We start from the raw sequence: 17,091 nt of genomic DNA on the forward strand, positions 1-17,091 counted from the left end.
AACTGATAAGAGTTATTGCCTGTACATAGCCACATGCATGCAGTGCTTAAATTTAGCATCAAGTGCATACGTAAAACAAAAAACAAAAAGCACAGCAAAATGCTCGGTTTTTTGCAAGGACTGTTGCTGGAATTTCTGTAAATACACTGTATCATATTATTTGGTTTCATTTCTTCTAGTGAAATAACGGGTATAGTAGCTACCTCAGACATGGCAGCTGATGAGAGCATATGGTTTTCCTTTTAATTTGTGAGGAAATTAATTTTGCTGTGAAAAATCCCAGATTGATAACACAGTTGCCTGAAGTCTGAAAGCACAGTGTTTATCCGTAGAACAGAAGATGAATAGGAAGGAATGGTGCAAGCCTCACACGGTCACACTCCAGGGAGGAGGTTGTTGGTGAAGTTTCTTCTGTTTTCGCACTAATATATTCTTGGTCTGTGCAAGCAAAGGTGCCAGCTCACACCACATGCAGTTGGCACCTGCCACTGAGTTCAGGATTGACGGCTATCTTCTATGTAAAGTAGAGGGCTTTTACTGATAATGCAGAGATGAAATGCATAGAATTAAATTACTAAGCCTATAGTTCTAAGCATGTTTACTAGTGATTAAGTCCCATTGGCCATGATGGGACTTTGCAGGATTGGATTTTAAGGCTGTGAGGCAAAGAACTGCCTTCAAAAGGGTGTTATAAGTTTGGGAAGGGATGTGGGTGGCACTGTGGTCTAAACCACTGAGCCTCTTGGGATTGCCGATCGGAAGGTTGACGGTTCGAATCCATGCAATAGGGTGAGCTCCTGTTGCTCTGTCCCAGCTTCTGCCAACCTAACAGTTCAAAAGCATACCAATGTGAGCAGATAAATAGGTACTGCTTTGGTGGGAAGGTAAATGGTGTTTCTATTCACTCTGGCTCTCGTCACGGTGTCCCATTGCACCAGAAGTGGTTTAGTCATGCTGGCCACATGACCCAGAAAGCTATCTGTGGCCAAATGCCAGCTCCCTCAGCCGGAAGCAAGATGAGCACCACACCCCATAGTCTACTTTGGCTGTACTTAACCTTCCACAGGTCCTTTACCTTTACCTTACCTTTGCCTGTTATAACTTGGGACTAAAAATTAGTGAATGCCAAGGATGTATCAGCCATGCCATTTTTTCTAAATTCTGTTGCCTCAAGTGTTAAGAAGGCCCCAAGTTTCCCATATTAACCTTCCTTTCTTTTGCTTGCTTCTTGAACTACAGAACAGCACTGATTGTCCACAGATTGTACCTTCCTCTGTTGCACCAGCACCAACAGGGACTTCCCAGGACATTGTCATCACCTTGATGAATACTGCTTTCATAAAGGTAATAAAACAGAGAGGCATTGCAGAAAAGCAGGTAGAGTCTACATTTACACTGCGAGTCAGAAAACTGAGATTACTAATGGGGTAGCAATCTCTTATCATAAATGAAATGAAGTTAATGCACAACTTGCCTTTTCCCATTGCCATAATGGCAGAAATAGGCATCAGAGGAAAGACCTCTAACAGAAAGCAGTCACTTTGGCAAGCGACTGGGTGGGCTTAAAAAGAAAGAAGAAAATGTACTGTGTATGCAGACGTTCTCTTGGGGTCTGTTACATGTAATGCAAGAACCTTCATGGTATTTATACAATAGGTGGATTTATAATATTGTAAAACTTTCACTTGAACAGATTGTTTGGGGGCAAATCAACTTCATAGACTTGAAGATATTTTTTCCATATTTCACTCAGTGTACTTTGCAGGTGTGCAACTCTCACAGGGGAATGTACTCCAAGCCGTGCTTGAAAAAGAGAAAAAGCAGCTTGTTAAAAACAAATGGCAAAATCTATGACTGGAAACGAATCAAGACCAGAAACATGGACATAATTCCTCTCTGCTCTGCAAATCACACCCTGAGTTTGGCAATCTGGGTTTTTTTTTGCACTTACGGAAATACATGCTCTTTGTACTTTCCTGACACATGAATTGGGTCAGGCAAATAATTTTAGCATTACAGCATTATGTGTTTGAGGTACATTCATAGACTAGTTTCTATAGGAGTCTAGGAATCAATGGCACAGAAGAATACTTCATTTGTATCTTACGCTTTTGTGCATTCCCCCTGAAGTATATGAAAGCTGCTATTATATGAACCCTTAAAAAGAATATGAGAGCTCATGTATTGCATTAGAATATAGTGTTTCATCCTGCCCAGTATCCTCTTTTTCATTGGCCAGGTCTGGGTAAATTAGGGTGCTTATGTACACATGGTATTAATTTAGTCATCCATTCCCACCTTTCCATCTTGATCCCCTAGTAGTTTAATATATTAGGGATAACTAAGCTATAGTGTGGATGTACCAAATATCCTACCTTTCTTCTTCCTCTCGAGTTTTTGGGGTAGATGGAGCACAATGTTTTAGGTGCTTAATCAGCAAATGCCACATGAATGAATGAAGACAAGAAATCTCCCCCCCCCCATAAAAGCTAGCATTGTAGAGCATTTCAGTGTCTCATAGTGGTGCATGATTTTTAAATGATCACATGTGATTACAGGCCTAAATTAAATGTGGGTTTGTGTGAAAAGCACTCCCCCTGCTTATAGCTGTGCATGCATGTAGCCTGTCCTTTTTTGTTCAGAGCAAATAAGTGTTTTAAAAGCTTCTTAAAGGGCCTTTATTGACAGTTTTTGAAGTAGTTGCAGTACCCAACAGAGGAGCTTAACAAGCCGTAGACAAAGGCACAGTTGGCTTGCAACACTAGCAAAGAAAACTCTTTATGTTGTAGCTTTATTACAGTTTCTTCCCTAAGGTCTGGCACTGGTAAATAAGGATATGCCCTTATGTTTACAGCAAAAGAGAAGGTGGGGGGAAGTTGCCTTCCTCTGGGGTGCTGCAAGGTGGCTACAGGGGAGAAATACTGTGTGTAACTTGATAAGAGGTGAAATAAACAGGAAAGGTACTAAAGAAACTCAGCTCCGAGATGGCAAATCCAGACAACTATCTTACAGTCTGGTTTCCTCTCAGTCTGTCTGCAAATACAAGGGAAAGATTAGCAACACTGCATTTCTTTGGAAAATGTATGCTTCATGTTTGCACTATATATGTACAAACACAAGTAAACACCATTGACTGAAATCACACTTGTATTTTGAGATTTTTAATGATTACTCATGAATTTTCCCACCCTATAGTATTATATAATAATTGCAATACCACCATTCATACGACCACAATACTACAATAACTAGTTGAACCAGTTTAGGCCTCTACTTCCCAAAATCATGCCTCAGATCCAGGGGTTCAAAATCTCCTCTGAAATGAGATTGAACTACAAGCCTATTTCCAAGACAGCCAAAACCAGAATTTGATTCACTGATTTATCAGAGTGTAGGAAAATAGGAGTGATACATATTTGCTTGATTCTGTACAACTGTGGGAAGGAAACTGAAGTTGTGGCTATCTGACTGCATTGAAAGGTGAGCCTTTAGGGGACGTGGGTGGCGCTGTGGTCTAAACCACTTAGCCTCTTGGGCTTGCCAATCAGAAGGTCGGCAGTTCGAATCCCCGCAACGGGGTGAACTCCCATTGCTTGGTCCCAGCTCCTGCCAACCTAGCAGTTTGAAAGCACACCAAAAAGTGCAAGTAGATAAATAGGTACCGCTCCGGTGGGAAGGTAAACGGCGTTTCCGTGCACTTCTCTGGTTGTGCTAGAAGCGGCTTAGTTATGCTGGCCACTGACCCAGAAAAACTGTGCGGAAGCGGACAAACGCCGGCTCCCTCAGCCTGTAAAGCGAGATGAGCGCCGCAACCCCAGAGTCATCGGTGACTGGACTTAACGGTCAGGGGCCCCTTTACTGTTACCTCTTAGTATTATATTTGGTAGTCTAAGAGCATGCATTATGCATCATTCATCTTTTTACAGGAATAAACCTACCAGCTTGATAAGAACCTTTTTTATATATAATAAATATATATATCATTATATATCATCTAGACCAGTATTCTCTACTTTTTCAAGTAAGCATTGTATCTAGAATGCCATCTTATTATGCATTCAAATGATATATCTTTACCAGTGAGTTATGGCTCCTGGTTAGTTCAGGATAAGTACTGTCTCTAAATCAAATGCTCTCATTCAAATTTCTTTCATCAAGCTTATTAGGATTGTGAAAACTAGTTATTGGTCACAGTTATTATTTCTAAAATTATTATTGGGATAAATGAAATCTTATGTCACAGAGAACTAGGAACTGAAGGAGAGTTTCATTTGGTCCACATTTTTAAATGAATTGACTTGGTTCATCCCTCCTGATTAATACATGGATTGGAATGTCATTACCCTTTGCATTTCACACCTCTGAATTTGCAATATGGTTCTTGGCTCAAAAAAAATGACCAAATGCATAAACAATGCATATTTTAGGATAAAATATGTTAAGAGGTACCTAAATTGAGACAAAATGCATATTTTAATATGTGATAAAAAATTTTTGCATATGTATTTAAATACAGATTTTCATGCAGGTTTTTTTGTTAAAAAAAAGGATGAATGCAGAAATGGGATGAAATAGATTTATGAATTGCAATGAACATATGTGAAATTAACCAGAAAATGATCTTCTGAAATTGATCAGACATCCATCACTACTAAGAACAGAATTTGGTTTATTGGGTTTATTGGAGTACAGAAAAATCGGTGTTTTTACTTTAAAAAATTGATATTGCTATGCAAATTCTTCCCTGTCTTCCCAATTGTCTAGGAGATGCCTTTGGAATGTCATTTTCAAACTGACAAGATATTTGAGGCCCAATGGGTGAATGCATCTGCTGTTCAGTGCAGCAACGTACTGGTGAGTTCACAGCTAGTGGGGATGTTTCCTCTGTTCTAGTGACAGAGCCACAAGCCCTGTGTATGCTGTTTTATCAAGTCATATCATCCTATCAAAGTTCATTAGGTTCTGCTTCCATGAACTCTAGCATTTCCATGACGTAAGTTCATTCCAAGTTTTCTTACTCTCTTTTTAGCATGAATATACAGCAGTGATGTGCAACATGTCTAGCGATGAAACTCCAATTGAAAATTGGAGCGAATTGCTCTCTTATCTATAGGCTTTTCTGGCTAATTGTTGAGAGCTAGAAACATTTAAAAAAAAAAGGTTGAGCTTGCTTGCCTGGTTTCCACATGGAAACATAATTTTGCTTTCCCATTGGTTTGTTACTCTGCTACTGAGGTTTAATTAACAAAGACAGAGCAGTACCTCTTTTCTTTTTTTTTCTTTTTTGCCCCAGGCTCCTGATTTCTCCTGCTGAATTTGAATATCATATTCCAAGAAACATCTTGTTGCAATATAGAAATGCCTTGTGTTGACAGCTATAAAGCTAACATGTATTTTGCCACTGGGGTCTGGTATTTCTGTAAATCCGATAACTCTTAACTCACTTTCTTTGTACAGCTTCACACTTCAGACAAAAGGCACCTCTTTCCACTAAACCTTCAGCTGAAGGAAAAACCCGATAGATACATTGATAGTCCAGCGCTGATGACAGGTTTGTTCTAAACACATTTTCCACCTTTTTTTTTCGTTTAGAGAGGGTAAAATATCCTTTAGAAAGCTTACAGATTCTTAGCTAGTTGGTGCTTTTGACCTTCTAGAGTCTCTTTACATACCTTAGTAGCAGATGTTTTGAAATCAGGGAAACATACAAAAAATGAGATCTCGGTTTTACGACGTTTCTTTATTTATTATCATATTTCTTGCCCACCCTTCACCGTAAGCTGCAGATTACAACATACAGGGTATACCCGGAACTCAACATGAACACCTCCCTTGTTCTCTTTTAATGGCAATGATGCCCACCTGAGAGGTGCCAGAACTGAGTTCTGGTGAGTTCTGGCTAAATACTCATGTGTATACAGTATACTCACACATGTTATGCTATGTGCACCCATCCAATTACTAAATACATGATATTTTGGGCTGCAGTTTTATACGTACATACTTGGGTGTAAGTGCCATTGATTTCAGTAGGACTTTCTCCTATGCAAACATGTATAGGATTGAACTGTTAAAGCTGTAATGCTATGCATACCTGGGAACAAGCCCTGCTGAACTCAGTGGGGCTTGGCTTCAAATAGGCATGTGTAGGGTTGTACTGTAAATATCATACTGGATTGATATTGAAACAAAGATGTGTGGACTGTTTAGGGTCAGGGATGGAATTTAGCAGCAGTTTTTATGGGAACACAGTGTCACTGTGGGATACATTTGAAATATGTGTATTTTCAATGCTGGGAAGAAACAAAATATGTAAACACATTTCTGCTAATTCTGTCATCCCTGCCTATATATTTGTAATCAAAGCAAACACTCTTGAGCAACCACTTAAGTTTTTAATTTATTTCCAACCAGGGAGGGAGGAGAATGTTGTTTGGTCTGCATTTTTAGCAAACTGACCTCATTCACACCCCTGAGGCTAATATAGGGATTGGGGCATTTTTAGCCTTTGGGTTTTGTGCTTCTCTGAATTTTCCAATAAAGTTTTCAGCTCCAGAAACATACCAAAATATGTGAAAAGTGTGCATTTTCAAGTGAAATATATTAAGAAACGTGTCCATTTGTATAAAACACATATTTAAATGTTTTCTCACAAAATATGTAGTTATGTAGTATGTAATTCAATAATTTATCATCAAAAACAGTTTGGGTTAACTGAGATTTCCCTAGAATGTGACCAGCTTTGCATTACTTGTTTAGTTGATAGCTGAATTCAAGTGTTCTGAATATTTATATTGACTTACCTGATTTTATTGTTGACTTCTCAGAAGAAATTATTTTCAAGTGAGGGGTGAACAAGCAATAAAAATATTTTGTCTCCAGATAATATTTAAGTACACATTTAGGCATGAATTTAAATACAGATTTTCATACAGATTTTTTAAATGGTGATTATTTTTGCATTATTTATATATAAAAATGTGTAATGCTCTTTGTAAAAATACTAAAGCAGCTAAAGCAGCAGAGAATATAAAATCATTAAATGCCATAATACAGCCAAATAATAAGTTCAATATCAGTGGTACATGGCTGGGTCAGGACTAGTCTGTCTAAACAAAAATGTGTTATGAAAATGGTTGAAAATTTTGCACGGTTGATGCCTGCCTAATATTAGTAGGGAGGAAATTCCAGAGAAAGAGACACTGCAACCCTAAAAGCCTTGCTCCCGATAGTTAGACATTGCTCAGGAGCGTATAGAGCCACTAAAAGTGCCTTTGCTGAAGATTGCATTGACCAAGAAGGAACATACGTAGTCCTTGAGATACCCTGCTCCCAAGTTGTTTGATTACTTAAAACAATTACAGTGGTGCCCCGCAAGACGAATGCCTCGCAAGACGGAAAACCCGCTAGACAAAAGGGTTTTCCGTTTTGGAGGTGCTTCGCAAAACGAATTTCCTATGGGCTTGCTTCGCAAGACGAAAATGTCTTGCGAGTTCCTGCGGGGTTTTTTCCCTACCCCCTTTTTCTAAGCCGCTAAGTCGCTTATCAGCTGATCCACTAAGCCGCTTAACAGCTGATCCGCTAAGCCGCTTATCAGCTGATCCGCTAAGCCGCTTATCAGCTGATCCGCTAAGCCGCTAATAGCGCTAATCTGCTAAACCGCTAATGGGCTTGCTTCGCAAGATGAAAAAACCGCAAGACGAAGAGATTCGCGGAACGGATTCTTTTCGTCTTGCGAGGCACCACTGTACTTAAACTTGACCCAGTAGCATACTGGCAGCCACTGCAGTTTCTTCAGCAAAGGTTGAATTTACCAATGCTTGAATGACTGTGGTCAAGCTATGAGTCATCCAAGAACGACTAGAGATGTTCTATCAGCCAAACCGGTGAAAAACGCTCTTAGCCACTGAGGTCACCTGGGCTTCGGGTGACAATGATGGAACGAGTAGTATCTCCAGACTACAGATCCACTCCTCCAAATGGAGTGTAGCCCAATCCAGAACAAGCAACTGATATATCAGTTCGCCCACAGAGCCTCCATCTTGCCAGGATTCAGATGCAATTTATTGGCTCTCATCCAGCACATCACTGCATTCAGGCAGCAGTCCAGGACTGCATAGCCACACTTGATTAAGTTGTTATCAAGAAATAGAACTTGGTGTCATCAGCATGCTGATGGCATGTGGCACCAAAACTCTGAATGACTGCTGCCAATGGCTTCATATGGATGCTAAACAGCACCAGGAAAAGATTAGTTGCCTGCAATATCCTTTAGTGCAAGTGTCTATGGAAGTTAGATCTATAAATGGCTGTTAGCTGTAATACACGTATGTAATATCAATGTTCATAGGTAATACATCTTTGATCAAAGGGTCTGAAGGCAATCATTCAGATAGCTGTCTGAAAAATACCACTGTTTGGTTGAAAATATTGGGCAAAATCAAGCTTTGGTTCAGAATTATACTGTAGTGTTTTTGTTGTAAAAGTCAGTTGGTTCGTTTTCATTGCAACAGGGCTCCAGTTTGCCTGAAACACTAGTCTGTATGATTCCCCACCCACAGTTATTAATCCATATCTTTCCTTCCCTTCTCCCATTTGGTTTTTGCTTTCTATGTGATTTAGTTTTGTTCTATAGCATGTGGTGAAAATGTTTCTCGACACCACATTCTGTTGATTAATAAATAGGATTTCCTATTTATTCAGGGACAAAAGGCCTAAACCTTAGGAGAGCAGGTAATCCCTTTGTTCTCTGACACAGGGATGAAGAACCTGTGGTCCTCCAGATGCTGTTGGACTACAACTCCCATCATCCTGTTTGCTACATTAGCTGGGGCTGATGAGAGATGGGGCTCAACAACATCTGGAGGCCCACATATTTTCCATTCCTGGCCTAATAAAAATGTAACAAGCCACTGAAACAAGGGCAGGCAGAAATAAGAGAAGTAAAAAGATTCCCATTTGGGGGAAGTTGGTGAAATGCACGTATCATGCTGAGCATTGTAAAGATAATTGTTTGCCATTGTAAACTAAAGTTTTTGCTAACTAGATGTATTGAGCTGTGCAAAGCTGCCTCTCATGTGGCTATCTAGAATTAGAAAAATGTAGCACAAATTGACAAAGGGATTTTCAAGTACTAAATTATGTTGCAGTGGGAACAAGTGCCCAGAACTTCTGGGAAATCTTTAGGACTATGGCCAAAACTTCTTAAATTGTTGTATGTCCAGACTCTGCTGTTGGAAATGTTGCATTACTCTGGCAGGGGGGCAGTTGCACACACAAAGTTAAGCAAAGTCATAATATGCTTCCAGCTTAGGATATTTATCTCTTTTTTCTAGTGGAGATTTATAATTGTGCAATTGGAAGTGCTGACTGTTCTCAGTGTCTTGGGAGAGAAGATCTGGGTCATCAGTGCATTTGGAGCGAGAGCAGTTCTAATTGTAGACTAAACACTGAGTCCCTCCAGATTCCAGGCATGTGTCCTCCTCCTGAGATTAAGAAGGTAAGTCTTGGGCACAGTACAGAAAGAGGCATTCTGCTCAGTGTCATTTTGCCGCAGTAAACAGGAATTGGTTGTTGTTAATGGATGGTGCAACAGGGACCAGTATTCTGGACTTGACGGTGGATACATTAGGCTAGCTTGGTATTTAGAATTGGAGCCAACTTTAAAGACTGTCTAGTGCGACCCCAGGGACGCGGGTGGCGCTGTGGGTTAAACCACAGAGCCTAGAACTTGCCGATCAGAAGGTCAGTGGTTCGAATCCCTGCGACGGGGTGAGCTGCCGTTGCTCGGTCTCTGCTCCTGCCAGCCTAGCAGTTCGAAAGCATGTCAAAGTGCAAGTAGATAAATAGGTACCGCTCTGGTGGGAAGGTAAACGGCGTTTCCATGCGCTGCTCTGGTTCGCCAGAAGCGGCTTAGTCATGCTGGCCACATGACCCGGAAGCTGTACACCGGCTCCCTCGGCCAATAAAGCGAGATGAGTGCCATAACCCCAGAGTCGGTCATGACTGGACCTAATGGTCAGGGGTCCCTTTACCTTTACTAGTGCGACCCCACCAATGCAGAGATTTTAAGATACAGACTCTAACCTTTAACTATGTATTTAATCAGTGTACCAAAGCAGTTTAAAAGTATTTAAATGTATTTTTAAAATACAATATTGAAACATTAGAAATACCCACTTTAAAGCAATACCAGTACCTAAAACCAACACAGAAGCAGAAATAAATTCACCAGTCTCAGTTTTAAAACGCTAACACAGATGATGCAGGGACAAACAGAAATCTCTTGATGCCACAAAGCCACTCCAGGAGGATTCTATGGTCAGTGGTATTAAAAGCTGCCAAGAGGTCAGGGAAAATCAAAATCATGCTTGTCATCAACCCGAGCGATCAGTGCTGCTTCAGTGCTAAAACTGGACTTGACACCAGTTTGAAATGGGTCTAGAAATCTGCTTCCTCTAAGCACATATGAAGTTGCTTGGACACCGTCCTTTTTTACTCTTTGCTCATGAAGAGCTATTTGTGATTGGACAGTAGTAGTAAAAAAAATATTTTATATATATATATATATATATATATATATATATATATATAATCACAATCCAGAGAAATGCTCTTAAAACTGTGTTGGTGAGGATGGGTGGGTCCCTACTGCATTCATAATCCAATAGCCATTTTATTGTTAACATCTACCGTTCCCGTTTCTCAGTCCTGGCTGTATAGAGGAAATGCTAGGGAGCCCGCCTCGCTCCACTGTATAGGAAACTTAGCCTCCTGCCTCTCTGCCAAAATCAAGAATTGAAAGCAAACCACAAGAATTAAGGTTACGGCATGTCACGGGGTTGGGATGCTATTTCTTAGCAGATACTGTACATTCAATCCAAATCCCTCCATTTGCAAAAACAAACAAGCTTTTCTTTAGTGTCTACAGAGTTGTCTTGTGGGGGAGGAGGACAACCACAAGTCTATTGGAAAGGGACGCTGAGCTTAGTAAGGGAACATTATCAGCCCTAAGCAGCTTGGCGGAAGAAGGAGCCTCCACTCTTGACCTCCTGCCCCTTGGCTTACGTCATGTTATGCTGGCAGCAGCTACAGTGAATGGCAAGCTGCAGCCTCTCTAACTGTACTTTGAGGAAGGAAGGCTGCTGTTCCTGTGCAGCTTTCGGCGGCTTTATTTTTTTTCCAATAGGTTTGTTGCAATTTAAAAGGCCCTTTCTAAATGTAGGGCATTAAGCTAGGCCAGATGTCCAGCGAAATCAAAGTGGCTTTGTTGCTGACTGCAGAACAAAGGGTAACAAATAAAAATCTCTCCTGAATGTGCAACAAAATGTTGTTGTGTAGACGCTAACCACAACCTCCCAGAGGACATTGTTGATCGGGGCAGTATATAAAAGCCATAGGTAGGTAGACAGGTAGATAAACACTTTTTTTGAAACAAACTATAGTCTTTTTTGCAGCAAGACTTGGATATTGTTGTTTAAATGAAAAACCCCAGGGTGATAATTAGGTAGTCTTCTCTCTGAATCAGTGCTGGGTCAGTATATAAAAAGGCAGGGAACAAATAGCCCACTTATAGCTGTTATCATTCATAACATGCATGGTGGTGTTTAGAGAGACCAACCCTTTTGTTAAGGATTATACAAAAGATTGTGCTGACTGTTCCCAGCGCAAAGAGTTGGTATCATTATTATGTTTTCTCCACTTGTCAGTTCTTACTACTTTCCCCCTTCCCTTAACTGTTATTCAAAACTTTTAAGAATACTGATAGTTGTATTTTCAGTGGTGTATGAAATTATTTCTGTATGAGGTAAAAGGCACTGTAAAAACCGTATTAGTCACAAAAGCCGAAGTAGGACATGAATCTTAAGCATATGGCTCATTTATTGGACCCACAGCCTTTTTTTCCCCTGTAGAAGAATAGGGAACATAAAATTGATGTTTGTACCCAGACAGGAATAAAAATGAATGCTCCCCACCTTGCTGCCTTCCATGCCTTTGCTTTTAACCTACTCTCATCAGGTTCCCTTTGAACTTGCAGATCGAGCCCCTGAATGGACCCCTGGAAGGAGGAACTCTAGTCACAATACGAGGAAGAAATCTGGGCCGTAGGTTCAGTGATGTCATTAACGCTGTCAAAATAGGGAATGTGAAGTGTTCGCCACTCCCGGACAGATATATCGTCTCTGAGGAGTGAGTAACTCATGCTGAATGATTTAAAAGCGAGTGAAAGGAAAGGGATTGCTGTCGTTTATTTCCTCCTCTTCAGCTGATTGATCTCTTCCAGCGGTCTTTCTTCAGAGATCAGGAATGTGAGGGCTTGGTATGAGAGTGCAAATGTTTGCAGGGATTCACATGCATGCGTAAATGGAGAGTAAGGCATCCAATTATCCACTGGCCGCCTAGTTGTTAATAGTAGCTGCTACTGTTTGCTTTGTGACCCAGTGAACCAAGCTGACTCTGAATCAGCTCATTTATGAAAAGGGCAGATTTCTGTATGATACATATTGAAACTGATTAATGATTTTTATCCCCACAAGGAATTTATTCCACAGTAATAACTTCAGCTGAGAGAAGTCACATTCTAGAATTCTCAGGTCGTTCCTGTGAATTGTATTCTCTGCTGAGGGCTTCCATCTGGAAGATTACCGTAGGTCCTGTTTTGTTTTGAGTGATGCACATGCATCCTCAGAGGGGAAGTTACCATGAGACAAACGCTTTCTGTGAAGAAGTGCGGAAAAGACAGGTACTAACTAGCCTTCTAGTTAGCTGGCTGTGCCAGGGAATTGATCTCCACAATATTCTAAGCTCCTGCCTGTCTCCTGCCTGTGCCCTCAGCAGGTCAGGAGGACAAATGTAATCAAAACTCGCACAGCTGCTACCCATTCTGCAGCTCCATCTAAAACAACTGGGAAACTTCTTCTGTGCTGTCAGACCTTTCACTAGCTTCACGTTCACATACATTTTTGCAAAGTTGTCTTCGTTATCTCTGCTAGACAGGCTTCAGAGACCAGCTGAGGTGATTGTGTGCAGTTATTTTGGAATGAAATCATCCACAAAAACCTGGGAGAAATTCTCGTGATAATTTCTTATGGAAAACGGTTGTAGGAGGCCAATGAGCTGAGGCCACCAAAGATCAGCAGATCAAGCAATCTATAAGGGCTGTGCTTGAAGGCATGCTGTTGATAACAAGCAACATAGCAAGATCTAATTTTGGAAGAAATTGAAATTACCCATTAGGAACAGTTGAGGGAAGTAGCTGGGTATAGCAATTATGAAGTTACCATTTCCATCTGAGGAGGAGGAGAAATACACAAACAAGGCATTGGTGTTCCTGCACCAATTGTTTTTTGTGTGGGAATAGTGGATATAATGAACACTTTATCCCAAGTCCTGACCCCGATTAACTTCCCAATCCTGGGTTTCTTTGAATTAAAGGTAGTGCCAGAAGTGACTCGCCAAGTGGAGCAGGGCCATTACACTAGCTTCCTGGCACGTGGGTTGCTTACCACAAGGAGAGGGGCAGGTCAGCGGAGAAGTTGGCATAGTGCAAATGCACCAGCAGGCGTAACGGAGTGGCTCTGCTGTTCCGTTTACACTGTGGTGACCTCCCTGCTGCCTCCCCTTCTCCCTCCCAGGAAGCAACAATAATCCACTGGGAAGCTAGAGTAATGGCTCCACCCCACTCAGTGCGCTACATCTGAGTAGTGCCTCATTTATTAACCTTCCCATAGTGTCCTTTGCACCATCTTGAATAAGCATTCCAAAGTTTTTAAAGTAATAGTAATCCCCACAAAAAGAGATGTTGTTCCTTTGCTGGGTGGTGCTGGAGGGGGTATTTCCAGTGATGATGGTTGTTGTATTACCCTATGGAAATGACCTCTTGCTTCCTCCCACCCGCCACTCCCCCCCCCCTCTTTCTTGCACCCTATAGTATGATATGCCATAGCTTTTGCAGTGGACATATTCAGCTCTTAGTTGTTGTTGTTGTTTATGAATGCAATTATCTGAAGAGCAGTCTGTTGACCCAATGGGAACATGCATGCCTGGACAGGAAATGCATAAACAGCAGCACTGGGACAACAAGGAGCAAATTAAAACACCAAAGATTAATTAATTAAAGCCCAAAGGTTGCTGGTACAGACATACTTTGAAGGAAAGGGTGCTACCAAATCTAAATCCCAGGATTATTTACTACTAATATAAACACCTAGTTATTTCCTGTTGGGTCATGAACAAACTTCATATTTCTCTATAACGAAAATACCTTTTATTTTATTTTTAGTGACTCTTCATAAGAAATAAAGCATAATTGGAGTTTCATGAGCTTCACATTTTCAAGTAATGTGAAATACATAGTTGCTCGATCAGGAAAAAAATGGCAACAAAATTTCAAAAGTCAAGTCACTTTAAATAAGAATAAGCTTAATTCTTCATTCTGATAAGGGCACCCCAAAATTCTGAACTGACTCTTGCCTCAATAGGAATGGTGTTACTTCTTTCAGGCTCAGTCCATCATGAACAGTTAGTGAAATAATTTGTACCAGGATAGTTTACACTTGGTTATATATGCCTCCTTCTGGAGCCTTACCTATTACCATGCATATGCCATCATGAATTCACCAACTTGTGACTATTTGGATGTTGAAATGGCTTCTGTGTGAGGAAAGTATGACAAGGCACCTTGCCATAGAAGAGAGCATGCTGTTTCTGCTTGATCATGGTAAGCCATGATGTGCAAGCTGGGCATTTGGATTCCATTTGGGGGGGGGCATCCCAGTTTCATCAAGAGAAAAGTGAGCATTTCCTACCAAAACATCCAAAGTGCTCTGAATTCTTAATGCAAACTGGTGGGGAGACCAACAGACACTCCCCCCCCCTTTCATGCAGAATGGAGTATCTCTTAGCATGTGACCACACAAGCAAAATGCAGTGGTACCTCCAGTTACGAATGGGATCCATTCCGGAGGCCCAGCCATATCCCAAAATCTTTGTAACTGGAGGCGGTTGTTATGCGCATGTGCACGGTGCTTATGTGCATGGGCGAGCTGCAAACCCACTTCCAGGTTTGCCGCGTTCGCAACCCGAAAGTTACGTTACCCTGAGGTAACATAACTCGAGAGTCCACTGTAATCTGATTCCAGTGCTTTTGACCTGGAGTACCCTTTTGTCAGACTTTCTGTATGGGAATATCATCTGCACTGGAAATGGTAGCCCAACCCCATTTGAGGCATTAAGTTTGAAGCTACTCTGTCTCCTGTATAAATTATCTTAGTTGGAATCCGAAATAATGCTTTTAATATAAAAATAAAGAATTTTAAAGAGCGGGGAATAGAGTGCAATCCAGCCCACCTTTTATTTTATGAGGTGCTATTTCAAGTTCATCCATATTTTTCTTCTCAGTCACAATTGCTTTTTTATTTTTTATTTTATTTTTTATTTTTTATTTTGCACAGAATTGTGTGCTGGACTGGAGAAGCTCCAGATGAATTTTCTGATGTGGTGACAGTTAATTTGAGCAGAGAAGGAAAATCCAGGGACCGATACTCTTATGTGGTAAGTTGTTTCTTGTTCTTACCGGGGGTTTTAACTTTGAATTTGTCACTGGGAAAATACCCATGTCTCAAACTCTGAAGAGCCCTTTCCAGTCAGTGTAAACAATACTGAACTAGGACCAACGGCATGAGGCAGCTTCCTTTGTTCTCTTCCTCTCAAGTCTCCTTTTTTTAAAAATAGCAATAATAAGTCATATTATATGATGCAATGTAGCAAATTAGAGCTCACAAAAAAAACTGTATCTGGTGTTAGAACTATTATAGCGGTGATGGAGAAGTTAAAAAGGATGAGGATGTTTTAAAGCTATTGATGGTGCCGGAGGAAATTGCATCTTCAGGAAACACCTGCACAGAAGCAAAAATAGGAGCCAGTGGCTTTGGTTGGAAGTCTTCCTTTAATGATGGATTTAACATTCCCAGGCCTTTGTTCAGGCAACATTCCTACAGGAGAAAGCAATTGAAGGTACATCCATTAACTGCACAAGGAAAAACACATCAAAATTTGCCCGGCAACAATAGAAGTCTGAACAGTTTTTTTAAAAAAATGTTTTATTAATTAATTCACAAGATTAAGAAAACAAACAACAAAAACATGCCATCACTGATGGAAACTCTCAGGTAGAGCGATCTTATCAACACTTCCAGCTTTGACACAAACGGAAATTTACAGAGTATACAATTCTCACGTCAATACTATAATTATCTTGCCAAGAGATATCTGCTCCATAGCTTGGTGTGTGTCATTGGGGACTGCTAGGAGGTATTACTGTTAATAAAGCCGACAAACAGCAACTATACAGTGTCAAACTTGCCATGTTTAGCTACACCTCTTGTTACTCTTCTTTGATTAGGTGTTCTGATAGAGCTCCTTCGCACACTTTGGCCCAACACCCTTCCATTGTGTGCCCTTCTGCTGCCTCCTATCATCTGTCCACCTCCATCCAAACAGCTGGCAACATTAGTGATGCTAATTAACTATAGAACACCAAGGGGGTTCTATTCGCTTTCATCTAAGAGCAACGTCAACACAACGTCCAGGACTAAAATCTTGCCAGTTATAATGGAGGCTAATTCAAACACCCAAACCTAGAATTTGGTTACTTTGGCACATCTGCATCCCATGTGAATAGGGATTCTCCTTTCCTCACATCTGCACCAGCAGAGTGGGGACAAGGTCCTTCTCCTGTGGGAGAGTCTCACCGGGGTCCAGTGCTACCAGAGAAGCAATTTGTGGGTCATCTCTTGAATTCTGGTGGAGGGTGCTTCACCCAGATTATCTTCCATCTTAACTTGTCCCGTTGGACCTCAAAGTGCCTCTCTCAAGCAAGGTTCAAGCCTTTCAGTACCACTCATAACTTGACCACTTGGCAGTTTATATATTGGAGGTCTCTGCTTGTCATGGTCTGGCTCAATGCAGAGAAGGGGGGGGTACCAGTTTGGGAACTCCCAAGAGAAGAAGGCTCAGATAACTTTCTGAAGAGATAGACATTAACAAATTGGCATTAACAAAAATAACAATTAATAACCCAAATAAAGGGCA

General features: G+C 40.9%; 1 protein-coding gene and 1 long non-coding RNA gene across 3 annotated transcripts in view; one reads left to right on the forward strand and one right to left on the reverse strand.

Moving 5' to 3' along the window:
- Window positions 1–17,091, forward strand: part of PLXND1 (plexin D1) — a 167,711-nt gene that overhangs the window by 76,784 nt on the left and 73,836 nt on the right. The window contains exons 9-14 of the mRNA XM_079964483.1: window positions 1,240–1,344; window positions 4,765–4,854; window positions 5,458–5,551; window positions 9,336–9,499; window positions 12,038–12,189; window positions 15,453–15,552. Of these exons, the coding sequence (XP_079820609.1) occupies window positions 1,240–1,344; window positions 4,765–4,854; window positions 5,458–5,551; window positions 9,336–9,499; window positions 12,038–12,189; window positions 15,453–15,552 (705 nt within the window). The remainder of the gene's footprint in view (window positions 1–1,239; window positions 1,345–4,764; window positions 4,855–5,457; window positions 5,552–9,335; window positions 9,500–12,037; window positions 12,190–15,452; window positions 15,553–17,091) is intronic.
- The window catches only part of LOC307209498, a 139,120-nt gene that overhangs the window by 36,182 nt on the left and 85,847 nt on the right, over window positions 1–17,091 (reverse strand). The window lies entirely within an intron of this gene.

Source organism: Podarcis cretensis, assembly GCF_951804945.1.
Source record: "Podarcis cretensis genome assembly, chromosome: 2".
Taxonomy (NCBI): domain Eukaryota; kingdom Metazoa; phylum Chordata; class Lepidosauria; order Squamata; family Lacertidae; genus Podarcis; species Podarcis cretensis.